The sequence below is a fragment of the Podarcis filfolensis genome (assembly GCF_964270895.1).
Source record: "Podarcis filfolensis genome assembly, chromosome: 3".
Taxonomy (NCBI): domain Eukaryota; kingdom Metazoa; phylum Chordata; class Lepidosauria; order Squamata; family Lacertidae; genus Podarcis; species Podarcis filfolensis.
The window spans coordinates 56,480,687-56,499,805 of NC_139606.1; the positions used below are offsets into that span (position 1 = coordinate 56,480,687).

At 41.9% G+C, this 19,119-nt stretch overlaps 1 protein-coding gene across 17 annotated transcripts in view; it reads right to left on the minus strand.

Moving 5' to 3' along the window:
• Positions 1-19,119, minus strand: part of TRDN (triadin) — a 162,908-nt gene that overhangs the window by 99,127 nt on the left and 44,662 nt on the right. For 16 of the 17 annotated variants that reach the window (XM_083608537.1, XM_083608542.1, XM_083608540.1 and 13 more), the window contains 6 exons: positions 16,715-16,774; positions 15,992-16,051; positions 12,861-12,983; positions 9,769-9,873; positions 6,516-6,581; positions 3,336-3,515 (listed from right to left, as the gene is read on the minus strand). In XM_083608537.1, the coding sequence (XP_083464663.1) occupies positions 3,336-3,515; positions 6,516-6,581; positions 9,769-9,873; positions 12,861-12,983; positions 15,992-16,051; positions 16,715-16,774 (594 nt within the window). Of the gene's footprint in view, positions 1-3,335; positions 3,516-6,515; positions 6,582-9,768; positions 9,874-12,860; positions 12,984-15,977; positions 16,052-16,714; positions 16,775-19,119 lie in introns of all 17 variants that reach the window. The other variant, XM_083608538.1, reaches the window with a different exon arrangement.

A 19,119-nucleotide genomic window follows, 5' to 3' on the forward strand; every position in this document is an offset into this window, starting at 1 on the left:
CTGAACACAGAAGGAGTGCCAGAGGAGTCAACAGACACCCTCATATTTAATTAATTTTATAAATAATAATAGATTTGTAGAGTTGGAAAGGATCCTGAGGTTCAGCCGAACCCCTTGAAATGCAGGAAATCTCAACACGTGGTCCCTTATCCAATTTGAAACCATGCTGGCTCCAACTTAGCTTTACAAATATGCTAGAAGTTTTAAATACAGTGGTACCTCGGGTTAAGTACTTAATTCATTCCGGAGGTCCGTTCTTAACCTGAAACTGTTCTTAACCTGAAGCACCACTTTAGCTAATGGGGCCTCCTGCTGCTGCTGCGCCGCCGGAGCATGATTTCTGTTCTCATCCTGAAACAAAGTTCTTAACCTGAAGCACTATTTCTGGGTTAGCGGAGTCTGTAACCTGAAGCGTATGTAACCTGAAGCATATGTAACCCAAGGTACCACTGTAACACTTAACTGCAATAACCTCTAAGTGGCTTACAAGGATTCAATACAAAAAAAGTAAACATCAGTTAAAACTACAAAAACAAACTTCAGTTAAAATCCCTGCTAGATTGGTTTTTTTAAAAAAAGAAGGATTCTGTAGGCACCACAAATTCAGTAGGGAGAGATCCTGTTTGACCTCAGGTGGAAACGAGTTCCATAAAATTGGACCCATAATACTAAATGCATGGCTTCTGGTGGGTGAAGACTGTGCATCTGAGCCACAGCATTTTGCACTGGCTGGAGCCTCACACAGAGCACATTGCAATAATGTAGTCTTGAGGTTAACTGAGCCTTGGTATCCTACACCTCTGAAGGCACATTAAGCCATGACAGAGAGCATTAGGCTCAGATGACCTGTTATATTCATAGCCAGTACAAATTACTCAAGCTCAGAGCCCACAACCCTTTTTGGTATGAGCACTGGACTTGTGCCTCCACATTTCTATATGAAGCATCTAAGAAAAAGACAAGCATACTAGTATAGTTCTGGCTGGGGGTGGGATGGGCTATGGAGAGGCAGTAAGAATGTGACCATGTTCTCCTGTTAAATATACTTTCTACAATAGTGCAAAATATTTCAAATAAAACAACATTTTGCAATGTTTGCCTCATGTGCCACAGCTAAAGATTCATGTTAAACAAATACATCTTGTGGAAGTAAATATCCGTGATTCAATTAAATCCTAGGAAGAAATTTGCAACTGAAAAGCTAAGGGTTTTGGTCTAACAAATGCCCAAACCTGAAACCTGCTGGTATTTGTTTTGTGCTCTACACTACGGTAAACAGAGCAATTTTTATAAGTGCTGTGCAAATTTTATTCTCATGTATACCTGTTATCTTTTCCCAACTAGTCATGCTGATAAATTTCTAAGGAAAGGACAATTCAAGATTGCAGGAGCCTACACGCCATGCTTTGCCGTTATTTTTGAGCAATTATTTTTCAGTTCTTCAATGACATGGAAACTGCAACAGCTTACAAATCACAGAGGCCAGGATGCCTAGCTGCACATATAAAATACGTTCACTAAAGACAGATGCTTCAGAAAGACACAAAAAGCACAGACAGAAGCCTAGTGGGGAATTTTCAATGCTTTGAAACATATATTAATCCAATATATTAATAGCACCTCATTCTTTGAGTGTGAATCCCTATGCAGCCAAAACAGTAATATCCACGCATCAGAGGAAGTATTGAAAATTTGAGGAGATCCTAAAGTCTGCAGAAGCACAAAATATATTTAGGGCAAAACTAAGTAGCCGCACCGAAAACTGCTTAATGAGGATTGAACGTTCTCAGTGGGATGACACCAAAACTGGTGGGAAGAGTGAATGGAATGGAGAATCTTGAAAGGGCATGGCTGGCCGGCTGGCATCCTGAACAGGAGTTAAGGAATGGAACAGGTGGTCTGGCTGGAACTGGCCAGTGAAGTTGCATGCGGCTGCAGCTGGCAGGAGAGGCTAACCTGAGAGAGAAGTCACAGTGTACAGAAGAGCAAGGCAGAAAATGGAAGCTGGGAAGCTAGTGGCCCCTCTGTAGGGAAGCTAGTGTACTGCACCCGGCAATCATTCAAAAAATAAAACTTTCTGCACAAGAGGGGAGAATGGCTAGAGCAGGGACTCTTGTCTTTGATGCTGATTTTAGCCCTCTTAAACTCAGGGAATGCCCACTCAACAGAGACACATTTTTAAACTTGTTTCATATTAGACCAAAAGTAAAGGAGGCTGGTTTCCTAATTGGTGGTGTCGCAAAGGGACCTAGAACAGCCATGTTCTGTTCCCCTTTCGTTCTGGTTTATGAGGGAGGCCCTCTCTCTGCTGAAAGGTTTCTAATTCCTCCAACTCTCCTGATTACTGTACGGTCTCTCTCTAGCACCTACACAGCAACATGAGAAGAGCCCTGCTGGTTCAGGCCAATAGCCCTTCTAGTTTAGCATTCTGTTCTCCCACATACCAGACACCCATGGGGAAATATGCAAGCAGAATACTTGAATGAAACAGAACTCTCCCCATTTGAGCTTCCCACTGTCTGGCATTCCAAGGCACACACTGCCTCTAACAGCAGAGCTAGAACATAGCCACTGGGACTAGCAGTCACTGATAGCCACACGTTCCATGAATTTGTCTAATCCTCTTTTAAAACCATCCAAGTTAGTGGAGATCACTACCTCTTGTGGGAGCAAATTTCATAGTTCAACTCTATTTTATCCCATCCTGAATCTTCCAATATTCAGCTTCCTTGGATGTCCCTGACTTCTAGTATTAGGAGACATAGAGAAAAACTTCTTACCCAACTTTCTCTACATCAGTTTTGTCGACCTGTGTCATGTCCCCACTTATTCGCCTTTTCTCTAAACTAAAAAGCTCCAAATGCCATAACCTTTTCTCATAGGGGAGTCGAGATGTCTGCCACTCATGCTGGCGAAACAGTTCAGGAGGAGCAAGGAGACCCACAGAGCTTAAGAGAGTGGAATATTATATAAATGGACTGATGACATAGCTCCTTCTTTCAGCTAAGACGAAAGCCTTTCACCTCTTCGGTCTTATATTGGGAAACCCTTAGGAATGGAAGATGTGTTCCTTAAAGAAACATGTGGATTGCAGAAAGAATCATTAGTCAGAGGAGCAACACATTAGCCTTCCCAGGCATTTTGGTTTCAATTTCATTTTAAATGTGCTAGAATCCAATGCATTCTTAACATTATTTTCATTCTCATGTGTTAGGGATAACTCTCTTTTTTTTAGGAGTACGTGTATGTATCTGGACTACTTTTAATTCACTGTCTGAATTTCTTTACCCACGCACTTCAGAGGTCCTCTGCTGCTGTCTGCTAGCATTGTTTACCTTTCTTCTCAGACTTTTCTGTAACCACCAGTGCTGTCTCTTCCTTTGCTTTGACTTTGGCAGGCACAACTACCTCTGCTTTGGTTTCCTTACGCTTCACTTTTTCGGGTGCCTTGGGTTCTGGTTTTCTTTCCTTCACATCCTTCTTAGCCTTGTCTTCAACCTTTATGCTCTTCTTGTCTGTAGATTATATATATATATATATATATGTAAAAAGTCAATATAATTTTTTGTGTGCCTGCAGGAAATGTATTTTTAGTAGCTCTTACTGTCCATGCTGCTTTATAGTTTACCGTTGATTTTATAAATTGCATGTTGTCATTTGTATTAAAAGGAAAGAAAAATAGTCTCCAAAGAATTTTAATTATTCTCAACAAACTCCTGGACATATTGAAGAATAAGGCAAGGAAATATCTTTCGGAGCAACTTCCCCTCCTTTTTTCTTTTTCAGGTTCCACCTATTCTGTTACTGAATTATTATTTTTTAGACCCCCCCCCATTGCTATAAAGACAAGCATATTAACTTACTTTTGAAAGGGAAAAAGTAATTGACACATACTGGGAGACCCATGTCTATAGATATATTGATTTCTTGTTTGTTTTTTGAAAGCTAATCCTATCTAAACTTCATCAGGGATTTTGGTACACGCAGACATGTACAGTACACTTATAAAACTGACAATGAATCAGTTCACAATTAGTTTCCTTTTAAATGCAATAGTGATGTCTTATCATTTTTCAAAACTGCTGTTAAAATTAAGCCATATTTTATAGGAATCAGATTTAAATGACTGTGGCATAACTTTTGCAATAACAATAGCTTTTAAAAAATCCTATTTCCACTAGCAATTCCAGGAGCATTACACAGGACATATTTATTTTTCTTATGGGGTTTCAACTACATTATTATCATGTTCAGCTTTTCACGTTGCATTATATTCAACAGTAGCTCAGAGCACATGGCAAATGCAAATTAGTGCTGTGCTGAAACCTTTCCACCAATTTCTCAAAACCCTTTTTCCTGTGCAAAAGGAGTTTCCATTTTTCCTGCCTCTTTCTTAGGGCAGTTTACAATTTGGGGGCATGTGGGGTTGAGCTCATCTCATCATTGTAAGGTGGCTGTGGGTAGTGTGTGTTTTTCCTCCTGGTCTGAAGAAGCCACATAGGGAAAAATTCTTCTTCGAGCTTTAATCAAAGCATAGGAAGCTGGGGAGATGGCTTCTGAGTGCCTGAGATAAGTGTACTTGCTGATTTCATATTTTCTAAAAATAAATCTTTCTGCACTGATTTCTTTAAAACCTGTGTGTGGAAATGGTGGTCAAGGGTGCATAGCTGTCAACTTTTCCCTTTTCTTGCAAGGAATCCTATTCGGAATAAGGGAATTTCCCTTAAAAAGGGGGAAACATTGACAGCAATGCGAGGGTGTGAGGGCGAATAACCTAGAGTTGAATTTAGAGAAAGGAGAAGTAATGCCAGTGGAGAATGCATAGGCCTTGGAAGGAGTTAGCATGCATGTTCTGGATGAAATGGAAGTATCACCACCAGAACTTATTTTGAATCTAGGTGTTCTCTTGGGTCAATCTCTACTCCTGGAAAAGCTGGTTGCTTTGATGGCCAGCGCTAAGTTTTGCAGGCCCTTCTTGGAAAGAGGTACTTTGTTGCATGCTTTTGCAACCTAATAATTCTAGACATGTCTACTCAGACTAAGTCTCACTGTTCAGTTGGAACAATTCCCAGGTAGAGATGGACAGTTTCTCTCTCACACACCCATCTTAAGTTCCCTTAAATTTCCACAAAGGTTTGTGCTCCCCTGCTACAAAAACACACCTGTGAAAAGTCCCAAGTAAATTCATCAGAATGGAAAACCATCAGCATTTAGGTGCACAGTTCTCCTAATCTTATATGCAATTTTCCTTCATGTGCATTTTTATGTGCATTTTCTTTTAATATATCCATTTTTCTACAAGCGAACTAGATTGCAAGCACAAGTTTTGAAGGACAGCTGTGTTTCAGTTTGTGTATTGTTTTGGGAAGTGCAAATTAGGTAGGTTCTCATTAAAATGTGAACTCCCCCACCCTTACTCCCAGGAAATTATGAAAAGGGACTGCAAACTTAAATAAATAATTTTATCCCATTTGTAAGGGGGTTTTGTCCATCACAAACCTTACCAATCATACATATAAAGGCTGGAAGAAAATTAGATTGATGAGAAAACCTAAAGCTTTTCTTCTTTCAAAGTAAATTTAAAAATAGAACAGAAAAATGAAGAATAGATGTCCTCCTCCTCATCATCACAGCCCACTACCCTAGAATGTGTGTGGTAATTTTGAGATAGAAGCATCTTATCCAGGCATCTTTCCTCGCCTTGCTGTAGAAAGAAGTGAAACTGTCAGTGACAGAAACACACATAATCTGCTGGAATGAAAAAGTTGGTGCAGTAAATAAAAGAGGGAAAATGAACGCCTATTTTTAGATGCTATGAAAGTCACAAACAAAGAGATGGTAAACAACCCCAAAAACATCCTGATCCTCACTAAATAGAAAACTGATACACAGGTAGAAAAGCTTTGTTAGAAACACATCCCTGGAATCAATTTTGGAGGGGTAAGGTAAGGGAAAGGACAACAACCACCTCTTATACAATGCCCACAGGATATTACCAGAAAACTCTGGATATTCCCTGTGTTTCCTAAGAAGAAGCACTTCATGAAATGGATATGCTATGTATTAGTACTGGGTGTGTGGGTGGCTGCCGGCGAGCTATGGACAAATGTCATGCAGCTGCTCTAAAATGAACACAAGCCCAGGGAAGGTTATTGCAAAACAAATTTGTTACGCTTTAAGGTGCCCCCAGGACATTTGATCGTAATAGAGAAATGTGAGTAATGAAGGGATTAATAGTTCTTCATCAAAACACAACACTAAGTACACCAAACCAAAAGTGTTAAATTCATGATGGGCAGAAAATACAAAATGGCAGCCACTGGGGAACAAAATGACAACAACTGGAAAGTTGCACATGAATTGGAAGCTGCTCATGAATTGGGCACCACGGACCAAGCCTCCTTGCCTTCCATTCTGCATCAGTTAATGACACCCAAAATTCGCTGCCTCATGTAGGCCATTTTCACTGTGCCTCATGGTAGAGCCACTTCTCCATGAAATATAATGAGCATTACCTTTTGGGGAAGGCGGTGCTTTCTTTTTTGGCTTTTCTTCCTTTGCAGGTTTCTCTTTGGGGGGTTCTAAAAAGGAACAGACACGATACAGCACTTATACAAAAAATAGCAACTGAAATCCATTTGTTTCAGTGGGTCTACTCTAATTTAATTGGGTACAATACTATTTACATTTTACATATCACCTATGAAAATCCACATGTGTAGTTTGGTCTATGTTATACACTCTATGCAATGGCAAACAGCCAGGAATGCATTCACATACTTTCAAAAACAAACAAACAAACCAAATCCCACCAATCAGCTGTTCAGGAGGGCATTGGGGGTGTGGATTCAGTGATTGCAATCTAACCTGAAATCTCTCCAAGGAGAGAGATTTCAGAATTTAAACTAAGTATATAGGCTCAGCTACAGCTCATCTTTACACCTCTGTTTGACTGCAGTCATACGTTTGAACTTCTTTTCAGCAGAGAGGGTTATTTGAAACAACCAGAAATTAAAGCTCAACACAACATAAATATGGATTATCGCATATGCCTGTGCCACACAGACACTGATAATGAGAACCTGAAATCCTTTTAAACCCTGGTTTATCCATTGAAGTTATTTCAGACAATAGCTGTTTTGTCAATCGATAATCTCATTCCCTGCAGGGTATGAACTTTAACCCCAACTGGCCACTGCAAATACTGAAACATGATTATGCTGGAAGGAAAGTTTAAATTCGATAAGCTAAAATGAAAAATGACCGTAAGTGCTCCTGCAAATACCACATGTCCACTTGCCTTAAGCAAGTCATTTCCTTTTCAGGCAAATACAATGTAATTAGTTTTTCTTTAATTATCATCCATCAACCTTGGAAGTAGAGCACGAGTGGATTCTGTGCCTGGGAGGACACTGTGTTTTCATGACAATTTCATGGAATAGTCATATAACAGGTACTCCATGATTTCTGTAGAACCAGCTAACATAACGTTGGACAAGTTACCCCACCTGAATCTTAGAACAGGTATCATTTCCCTATCCCATGAATCTTGAAAATACTCATGGGAATAACTTCGTCATCATTTCCATTTTCCAGATGGAGATCTGAAGCTGAGGAATCAGCTCAGTTCATTCTCTGTCATAGTTCCCATTCATCCCAATGAATGGCACTTGTGCAGGAAGCACTCTTGGTGCATCGGGCCTTTGGTCAATAAGATACAATTCTAGCTATATGTAGATAAAAGTGCTTTTACTTTTCTGAGCCAATGTGAGGTATGCCCGTGAAGCCATGCACCTAAAAATGATTGACAGTGCACACATGCATTGAAAACTTGTAATTTGTTACTCAAGTCCCTAAAGAATAAGGCAGTTAACATTTTACATAACACTTATCTATAAACAATCCGGCAATCACTAAATTAATTAGCATATCCCCCCCTCCCCATCTACTGCCGCTGTTACAACCAGGCTGGCTCATTATCTTATTTAATTAAAACCAGTGTTTCATATATATTTTTTCACCTCACTGGCCTTCCCATAATTTTGAAAGCTTGAAACTAATCAGATAAAGTTTTAGGCTTTGCACATATGAATTTTTAAATCTGAAAACAACTGCAAAAAAGTCTCTACTCTCTTGCAGCTGAAAGTGTTAGCTTCCTACAAAAAGCAGCATTGTGGCTTGATTCCCATATGGAATAGGGAGCCACCTGAGAAGGTTCACCACCATCAACAGTCATTCATACAAATGAGATTTACAGCTACAGCAAATCCTGTTCCCAGCTGATAGGAGAAGTGTCCCTGTTCAGCAGCCTTGTAGCACACTCTGGAGCATGGGTAGGCAAACTAAGGCCCAGGGGCCGGATCCGGCCCAATCACCTTCTAAATCCGGTCTGTGGACGGTCCGGGAATCAGCGTGTTTTTACATGAGTAGAATGTGTCCTCTTATTTAAAAAGCATCTCTGGGTTATTTGTGGGGCAAAGGAATTTGTTCATTCCCCCCCAAAAAATATAGTCCGGCCCCCCCCACAAGGTCCGAGGGACGGTGGACTGGCCCCCTGCTGAAAATGTTTGCTGACTCCTGGAGTATACAGCGTCTCAGGAGGAAAGGAAGTTTGCATAAAGCTAATGAGGTAGAAATCATAGCTCATTCAGTAGGTGTCAGTCACCAGTCCAGTCAAATGGGCGGGGTACAAATGATAAAATTATTGTTATTATTATTACTTTTATTGATTAGAATGTTGGACTAGGATCTGAGAGACCAGGGTTCAAATCCTCGTTCAGGCAAGAAGCTCATGGGGTGACCTTGGGCCAGTCACTATCTCTCAGTTTAACCTACCTCACCGGATAGTTGTGAGGATAAAATTGGGAAGGGGAAGAAGCATGCATGCCACGTTGAGCTCCTTTGAGGAAAGGTAAGATGTAAATGTAAAAATAAATATAGTTCGTGGAATGGGAAGAGACACCAGCTTACGCTTTTCCCCAGGCAGCAAAATGTCTTGAGTTTTGCCCTGGCTAGAGCGTCACACAATGGCATTGTTTCACTTCTCCCCAATCTCCCAACAGTGTCAAATTCCAGGGATCCCAGGCACTTATCCAAGGTCTGGTTTCCTCAGAATGAGGGACAGCAAAGACTGTGGTGTCGTCAGGACATGTGGTTTTTTTACACAGATATACAACCTGAGCCTACTATGGAGGGGCTCGCAGCATTAACACCCCAAGAAGGTCTTGCTTCTCCCATAGTCATAGCCTTGGATTCCAGCAGAAACCAGGCATGGCTCTCATTCTCTGGCTTCTGCCTGAAGCCTGTTTCTAGATTTAGTTCACACACATGCCTTTTTCCTTCTCACCAATAGCCAGGTGAGGGAGGGGTCTACCCATTTGCCCTCTGGCAAAAAGCCACTTCTGTTGCTACCCTAATTAGCCATAATGGGACTACTACCCCTATGTATGGCCTGGCTATTCCAACAATTGAATCTTTGCTGGATCCAGGAATTAGGTGGGTCTCAGGCAGACATACAGCCTAACTCTCTGACCCTCCAAACTCACGACAGTATTTCTCTTCCCAGGGGACAACATGAGAGGTTTGCCTGCCATTTCAAGAGACAGGCCCTTTAGTGGCTGGTGGATCATAACTGGTCCCCCCCTCCATCCCCCGGCAAACGTAGAGCTTCCTCTCAAAGTAGGGCATCATCTCTCCATATCCCTGGTGGTTTATTATATGAGTCAGAACTCATTGCTCTTTATAGAATTCATGAAAAGCAGCGATTACCTTTGGCTTTCCCCACTTTTTCAGGTCGTTCAGGTTTGCCGCTCCTGTCAGGCTTTTCTTTCTTTTCGGGCTTTTCATGTCTTTCGGGCTTTTCTTTGTGTATCGCTACAAAAGGACAAGCATATTTAGGTACAAGATATAAAAACGGCATCTTGGTCAAATGGTACCATAGCACAATGGGGCTTTCAGACTAAGCTGAGGACAGATAGCGTCCCCCCCCCCCCCGGAACTGCTGCCTCTTACCTTCCCTTTATTTCAATGAAACTCTGGCATGCTTGCTGAGGGAATTCCATTTAAATGAATGGCTACGGCACAGCAGCAAAGCATAGGGGAATTTGTTCCTATCTCCTATCTATTACTGGGTTGACCTGCTGTTTGTTTGTTTAATATGGGGAAAGCTAATTATCATTGCCATTTTTTCACAACGCACTGGCTTCCAGTATCTATTTTCCTGACAAAATTAACTACTGACAGCTAGTTTTAATTTTTAAAGTATATCCACACACACACACACACAAATTGCTAAGCTACTAAAACACACACATATAAACCCCATAATATAAAACTGGCAGGTGTGGGTGCTAAGAGTGCCAAGAAAAACTGGCTGAGGGCCAAAACAGATGTAGCGCCATGGTCTTGAGGAATACACACACACACACACACACACACACACACACACACACACTATTTAAGCACAGGAGGAAAGCTCCCATGAGTGCCAACATAAACGTCCTTCCCAGGATTATCAGGAAAGAGTGCTGCGCTCAGGTTCTGCATATGGCTCCCAATAGGCATCAGGGTGACCATTGTGAGAAGAGGATGCTGGACTAAATGGACCGTTGGCTCTTCTTATGTCCCTATGTCCTTCAGGGGAGGCATTTTCATCAGGACCATATTGTGGGTGGAAGATTACCCTGCTTCCCCGTGTCCCATGTTCATGGCCCTGCAACCCACCACCACAGCTGTTGTCTTGAAATAAAAAACACATTAAATTCATTTGCACATTTAGCATCATGTCTATTTCGGCCCCGAACCTCTTGCATAAGAATGTCATTTGAGCTTTTGCTACTATGCAGTAACAATAACAAATCATCTCTAAAAATGGCGGAAATGTCCTAAACCCTGGTGCAGTGCTTTCAGGGAAAATGGGCATTTATGTATTTCCCAGTCTGGCTACCTTTAGCAAGTAAAGATCTAGTCCAAATGACCAGTCAGGGAAGATTTTATAAGCTTGAAAAGAATCATAGACTTGTAGTGTTGGAAAAGACGATGAGGATCATCTAGTCCAACCCCCAGTAATGCAGGAATCTTTTACCCAATGTGGGGCTCAAACCCACAACCCTGAGATCAAGAGTCTCACGTTCTACCAACTGAGCTGTCCCCAAGAGTTGTTCCCATTTTCATTTTCAATTGTCTAAGCAGGAAAGCAAAAAGGGTTTGTTGGCCAGCAACTTTTGTGAATTAGAATGGGGCTGACCACACTGACATCACTAGGATTTAGGTATCAAGGTCTGCAGCTGATAATTGCAAGAGATGGAGCTTTAGGTAAAAATCTATATTTTGCTTATTTATATATCCCTCCCTGCTCACTCCTTCAGAATAAGAGGTTTATTTCGCCTGTTTGCTGTGGAGTGCTGGAAGCCTAGGGTAGATGCTTGAAAAGCAAGTGGAATGAGGGCGGGGGGGGGGGGGAGCGGCACAGTAGTAGACATAGTCTCAAATGACTTAAATCAATTTCAGTCAGATCCTGATTCAGGGAAGCAGTTCAAAATGTCAATAAGTGTTTTCATTAATGAATGATCCTGTACGCTGCGGCATTATGGTGGTGAAAAATAGCATGCCATTTTCAATGAAAACTATTATCAGTGAGTGGCTTTGCTGGGGTCTAGAACTTTAAGAGAATAGCAAGTTGATACGAAACTGCTTTGTCCAACTATACCACATTAAAAAACGGCTAGCGCGGGGTGTGTTATTTTCACATCAAAGCAAAAGCAAGAGAGGAGGGCCGACTACGTCTCTGGCCTTGATTAACAGTATGATTGTTGCAGAGCATGCAGGAATGTGAGCACTTGTTCAAACCAAGCAAATGACAGATGATTGTGGAGGCAGCTAATTACCCTCCAATTTTATTCTGGTTATTGTTTTTACACCCGCTTCTTAAGCACTTCACTTGACTGGAAATTAAAACCAGATATTGCTTCCTCTCTGCTGAGTCAAATGAAAGTACACAATACTGTGGCTTTCACAGAGGAATCTCATTGGTGCCACTGGCACAGTGAAGAACTGCACTCTCTGCCACATTGGCCGAGAAAGACTAAAACACTTTCTCATTGGCCTTAATTACAAGACATGATAAACCAGACCAGGCCATGCCAGAGGGGCACACACATGTGGGTGCCCAGAAGGGAGCTCACACCTGCTTTCTCCAGTCTTTTTTTACTCCTGTGACATGCTGAGCTAGGCCAAGGCTAGGCCTAGTGTGTTGTCCAAATCTAGGCTCATGCTTAAGCTTGCTAACCACAAGCGCAGGTTCGGTTGACATGCTGAGCTCTTTCCTTGCTAACCACAAGTTGTAGTCAGGAATGAATTTTGGGTGCAGTGTGTGATTAGCAAGGAGAGAGTGTAACCACATGCTTAGGTTCAGATAACATGCTAAGGTGAACTTTAGCTTAGCTCAACCCAGGAGTAATGAATACCAGGAAGGAGCAAAGCAACTGTGAGCCCTTCTCCAAGAGCCTGCACATTCGCAGAAAGTCATAGTTGGCTTATTGTGTTGTGTGAACCAGTTCACTGTGTAGGAATTGGGGTCATAGCAATCTTTTATTTATAGCAGCTGTGTTCCTGTGGTTAAGGTCATCACGTTATCATCATTGGTGCCCACAGGGCAAGACTCTGGTGCAGGCATCCAGGGCCCCACTCAGCAAAATGAACAGGAGGACCACCAAGCACAGCAGGACTGGCTTACCACATTTTGAAGCCACACCCATTGTCATCTGAAGAGGGACCATTTTGCTCACTCACAATACTTTCTCCTGTGCAGAAGTACAGGGGCACGTATGCACTGCAGCTATGTCCCTCAACTAACCACTTACCTTTAGAGATTTCCCTTTTTTCAGGTTTTTCTACTTTCTCTGGCTTTTCAGGTTTCTTAGCTTTCTCTGGCTTCTCAGGTCTCTCAGGCTTCTCTGGCTTTTCAGGTTTCTCTTTGGGAATTGCTAGAAATAATAACACCAATATATTCATGTATCTGAAATACACATATATCTTAGAGAGGTACAAAGAATAGAATAGTGTCTAACTTGAAAACACGCACTCATAGGTCCTGTGATGTCTAACACATTGAGGAATAGTGACTTGCAGTACAATTGTAAGCATTTTTATTCCAGACACTAATGCACATGAACACCTACACCCTCTCTCTGCCTTACACACATGCACAAGCACACACACAAACAGATGGACAGACAAACACTCTCATGGGCGTGCAAACAGACACAACTTGCTAACTACAATATTGTAATTTATATTGTAATTTAATGTTGTGAACTGCCCTGAGTTCCACAGATGAAGGGTGGTATACAGATTTAATTAATTAATTAATTAATTAATTAATTAACAACTCCCTCACTTGCCTTCCCTCTCATTCAGCTCCCCAATCCGCTGTTGAATGGAAGAAGGCACACAGTCTTAACAAAGAGGGTGAAGTTCACCATCGTGCTCTTCGAGTTGTTCCATCGGTGCAAGCATTGCAGCCAGATGAAACAATTGCCCCTCTCCTTTCCATGCATGCTGTTCCAGGGTTTCTCCTAACCCTGGGGGGGAGCATTATTGTACAAGTGTAAATCTGTGTGCAGAGCTTCTACTGACAGGAATGGTGAGGTGAGGTGAATTCCACCTTATGATGCCACCATGTGCCTCCTCAGCCAATTGGTGTTGGGAGAAGCTGCAGAGTTCTCTGGTTGGTGTCTGAACACTGACAGTTGTTTGGCTGGCTGAGGAGAATGTGATTGCCATCTTGAGGTCCATGTTGTGGGACAGCTGGGCAACCCACAACCAGGCCCCCAAAAAGGTCTGTGAGGGCCACAGGAAGTAGGTTGCCCTCGTGTGTTTTATAAGTCTAACCTATTCTGCATTGGTGGTGGTAGTTGTCATTAGAAATTAGTTTAGCTTCAAGATGGTGAATTAGCAACAGTGTTTCTTTAGTAAGTGTATCTCTTCAGGGAAATCTGCATTTTCAAACACTGCTAGCTCATGGCCTGCCACACAGAACTAACACCCACAGACAGCTGCCAGCTTACACTGGTATTGCTGCTGTTCCCCGTTTCTCCATTAAAGACATTAAAAAATCTTCAGAAACTACTTGGGAAAATGCTCCCTCAGTAGGGGAAAGCAAGACTTTTCTGATAAAAATAACTTTCCCTTGAACTTTAGCAATATTCCTTATCACAAGAGAATGACTGGTGAGTGATGAGTCTGATGAATTTGGGATTTTAGGCAGCCCTTTCTCCCTTCTTGCAAAAGCTTCTGGTAGACAGCAGAGGACAGTTGTTGCATTATTCCCACCCTGCCCTGAGAATAAACTCCCAGATCCTAGATTTAGTTCTTTGGAGAATAATAACAATGGCACCATCAATTTATAATGAAACAATAAGAACGTGCATGGAGTTTCCAGAAAGAAAACAATGGAGGGGGCACTGTAATGGCAGCAAAGGGAGAAAGGTCCTTAAATAAAAAAGGATGCTTCTTTTTTTGAGAAGCTTTCTTCCTTTCCCTGCAGGAGCTTCCAAAACTCACCCCGACACAATCCATCATTTACATCCTCTGCCGTATCTCCAAGCCATCACCCTAAGAGCATTTACACCACCACTAACCCAGCATGACACACTCTCCTCCATGACCCTTTTTGAACCCCTTCTCCTGGTTCCATCCTTCAAGCCTGAATACAACCACCACCATAGCACTCCTTTCCCCACTCCCAGTGCTCCTTAACAACTGCTTGTTCTGGGCTCTGAAGTGCCACTTTAACACCCTAATTTTTGTTACTTGTGGCTTCAGGGACATTTAATCCAGTGGGTGGTAGTGGGTGAAAGGTGGAGAACCACTGACTTCCTTTATTTTGAAAGTCATGCTGAAGCCCCGGCATGCTTCCATAGCCTTGCCCCAGAGAATATTCCATGTCACCAATCCAAGCAATGTCAAAATGTTTAATCATCCCTAGAATTTGAAGTCTCCTATTTTGGCAGCACCTGCCATTCTCAGATAAGCGCATAGCCTTCAGACACGGCTCTTTCTGCGTCCTTTTGAGGAAGTGGTGGTCACTGTTGTCCTACAATCCAAGATTAGCATATTGTACTGTGAGGATGCTGCCAAGGCTAACCAGGCAGGCCTGGCAAACTAATTAGAACAATCCCTTATCCTATATTTGGTGGCAGGAAAAGAGATTTGCTCATCATGCCAATACATTCTGCAGTTATCCACATCCCCCTCTGTTTACCCAGCTAATTGGTTGCACCAAGGAGACCTCAATGCTGCGTAATTCTTTTTGAAACATTTTTAACGGCAAACTGTGTAAATGTTACTGGTCAGTTTAAGTGCAAAATGAATGCTTTTGGAATTGGTCCTCTGCATCACAGTAAATGTTTCCGTTTTGGTTTGCACCATGGTTGATTTTAAGCCAGCCTGATATTTGTTTATTTATTTTTGCCCATGGCAAGTTTTTAGTTCCAGCCTCCGAAAGACTGCTCAGCAACACAGCAAAAGGTCACTCTGTGTTCTCACTGCAGCTGCTTCTGTCTTCACGGGAGAGTGAAAGAGGCAAGATATTTTGCAGTGCTCTCCAATGCCTTATGAACACAAGTGTCTGCAATGAAGATTAGCACCTATGCATTTTGCCTCATATATCTGGTTCTACAGGGGCTAGAGACTTGCTTTTCAAGCATAAAAATGAAAGCACAGATTCCTGGCCAGCCAGTGAAGCTAACAGGCTCTTAATGCTGGGTTAGCAAGTCATATGACTGAGCTGAATGGGCTTAGAGTGCAGTCTAATATCCATTAGGGTCAGCTCATCTGGCCGAGCCCCCACTGAACTGGATAACCTATTGATTGGTGGGTAAGGCTTTTCCCTCCCAGAGCAGATATTTATGTGTTTTCAACTGTTTCTGAGGAGTTCTGCACATTCTTACAAACAGAACACACTTGGAATAAAATACATAGAAATCATCATCTTTGGGTGGAGGCTTCTTTTCAATTTTCTCATGCTTTACAGGCTTGTCTGCCTGGATTTCTGGAAGCAAAACACCAGTTAGTTCCTGGAAAGCAATTTTAAAAGTACGGTACATTGGAAAAACAACAGTGCCAGTTAGCTAGTGCACCAAAAATTTGAAATTATTACAATTCTTATTTTGTTTCAAAAAAATATACTCTACTTTCTTCCATCCACAAAGATGCTGCTCAAAGAGGTTTGCAAGTATGAACGCAGCAATGATCCAATCATTAAAATACAAATCATGAAGATAGTGAAAATGGCCACAAAAAGTAAAACACAGAAAAACACAACCACTACATGAGGCAGCAGGATAATTCAACAATGCTTTCAACTGTTGGCAGAACATAATTAAGGAGGAAGATGTCCCAACAAACTAATAGGGGGGCAGACAGAGAACTCCACATAGAGAGCACCAGCATAAAAAAGCCCCTTTGCATGTTGCAACCAATCTTGACTCAGCTTGCACACACAAAGGGTGCAACTGCCTATCATAAAGGATGGGCAGATTGACAGAAGAGGAGGTGGTCCTCCAGGTAGCCTGGTTACTTGAAGCCCAGTTTAGAACTTTATTGGTAATATCCAGCACCTTTAATTGCACTCGGAAATGCACTCACTGGAAACAGAATAAAGGGAAGAAAACATACAGAACATACCCATAATAATTTAAATAGAAATTATTACCTTTGGGTGGTGGCTTCTTTTCAGTTTTCTCTGGTTTTTCAGGCTTATCTATGTGGATTTCTGGAAGCAAAACATCACTTAGTTATTGAAAGAGATACTATTGTCGCAGGAAGGCAGTGGAGAAAATACGTCAAAAACACATCAAAGTTGCAAGAGTACTCTTAGCAAAGTATTGGAAGACACAAGAACTACCCACACTGGAAGAATGGCAGACCAAGGTGATCGACTACATGGGACTGGCGGAGATGACTGGCAGAATCCGTGACCAAGGGAAAGAGACGGTGGAAGAAGATTGGAAGAAATTTAAAGTTTATCTTAAGAATTGTTGTAAAATTAATGAATGTTAAAATGTCTTGGGTAATGCAAAATAGAATTGCAGTGACAAACAATTGGATATGAGAAAAAAGATTTAAAGAAAGTGCTATAAGAAATTGAAATTAGGGGTTGCTGGAATGATTTAAAACAGGGATGCAGAAAGGGGAGGTATGGGGAAGTCGCTGAAAGAAGGTTTAAGGAAAGAAAGGTCAAGAAATTATACGTGTTTATATGTTTGTTTGTTTATGTATTGTGTTGTATTGTCTTTTAATATGTGTTGAAAAACCAATAAAAATTTTATTAAAAAAAAAAACACATCAAAGTTACCTAGCTTAGAAATGAAACTTTTGAAATATTGAAAAAGAATATATATTGCCTAGACACAACAGTGTTCTTGATAGTGTTGCTGTTTTCAAAATCCAGTATTTATTCCATGGGGGCAGGGGGCAACAGTTCACTCTGTAGGGTCAAGCTAACAAGGAAGTGGAAGGGGCAAAGCCACTTACTAGGACAGGAAAGGGAAAGGCAGTAGAAAGGTAGCGGATGCACAGATGCTCCTCAGAGCCAATCCAGTGCTCCGACTGGCGCATCCACACACCACAATGCCAGTAGCGGAGAAAGGGGGTGCAGTGGGTGTCATCCTGAGGGGGGTGACATTCGGCGCACCACCCGCCCATGACTCCCAAGCCTATCCGACTCCTGAGCTGTCAAAAGGAAGGGGGAAGACCGCCAGCAAAGCAGCACAGCTCCTCTCTTCCCCCGACAGCTCAGGGTAGAGTCCTGAGCTTTTGTGGGGAGGGCAGAGCTGCGCCGCTTTGCCGGCATCTTCCCCCTTCGTTCTGACAGCTCAGGAGGCAGGGGAGAGTCGGGGGCGGGCAGCTAGCCCCTGTGCGAGGCTAGTCCCCCTGGGACACATGCGGCTAGCCCCCCTGGGACACACACAGCTAGCCCTGCCCCCGGGTGCTGTAGCATCTAGCTCCGCCTCTGCACACTGCCATCTCACACGCTAACACAGTAAACAAATTTTATATATATATATATATGAATTTCTTGTTTCATTCCTTCCTTTAAATTTGCAAAATGGTGCAAGGATGAAATTGTGTGTTAGTGCAACTGAGCAAGACCTCTTGCCTCACGAGTCTTTAGCAGTGAGTTGCTCTTTGCTCCCCCCACCAGACATTTTTCAAGGGCAGCCTCTTTTGAGCTCCCTGTTGATTTTATATCCAGGGCTATGCATGTAGAACAGACTCCATTGCAAATGACTACCATTGAGTTTTATGGGGCCACGTTCACAGAGAAGAGACAAATTCCTTCACCGCTAAGAGTCCTGATGTTCTTGGGAAAAGGTACTGATTTAAACCCACTACCACATTTGGGTTCCTGATACAACCTGACTGCTACTCAGTGGGGTCAGTTTTATAGCCGAAAAACAGCATCCCTAAAGAACTTGTAACATTTGGGGCGGGGGAGAAATCACATCCCCCCCATCAGCTTCCTTTCAGTGCCTTTTTTAAACAGCATCTGCTTTATTCTCTATGACAAATAGCTTTAATTTTCTGCTAATCACATCATATCTTTTTTGCTGAGTTGCCAAAGCAGTTGTATTCTCATAGAAGACTTGCATGGCCAGTTGAAAGGATGCAATTTATCTCCATCAGAGAGGCATATTGTTAATAAATCCTAAATATTATGAATTCATGTTTAGAAAACTGACAGAATCCAGCAGCAGCAATGATAATCTCAGTCACCAAGGCAACCATCCTGATTCTCTATAAGATGACAGTACAGTTTATTAAATTATTGTGAGAGAGTATGTATTTTTAAAGAAGTGTTTCATTGCTAAATTTTCATTAGCTACCAAGGAAATCCAGAGGGGGGGGATCCACAGCTTTCTTTTTACACTGCTGGTTTCACAGCAGTTTAGAATTTTATTTCCTTGATTGTGGATATCACCTTTTCTGATAATAGAAAGATACACATCACCTGTAGGCAAATAATTATTTTATATTCTCTAAGATGAAAAATCAATAACCTGTTCAACTACAATTTTAAAATATTGAGGAGATATGTTTCTATAAAAGTTTAGCAGA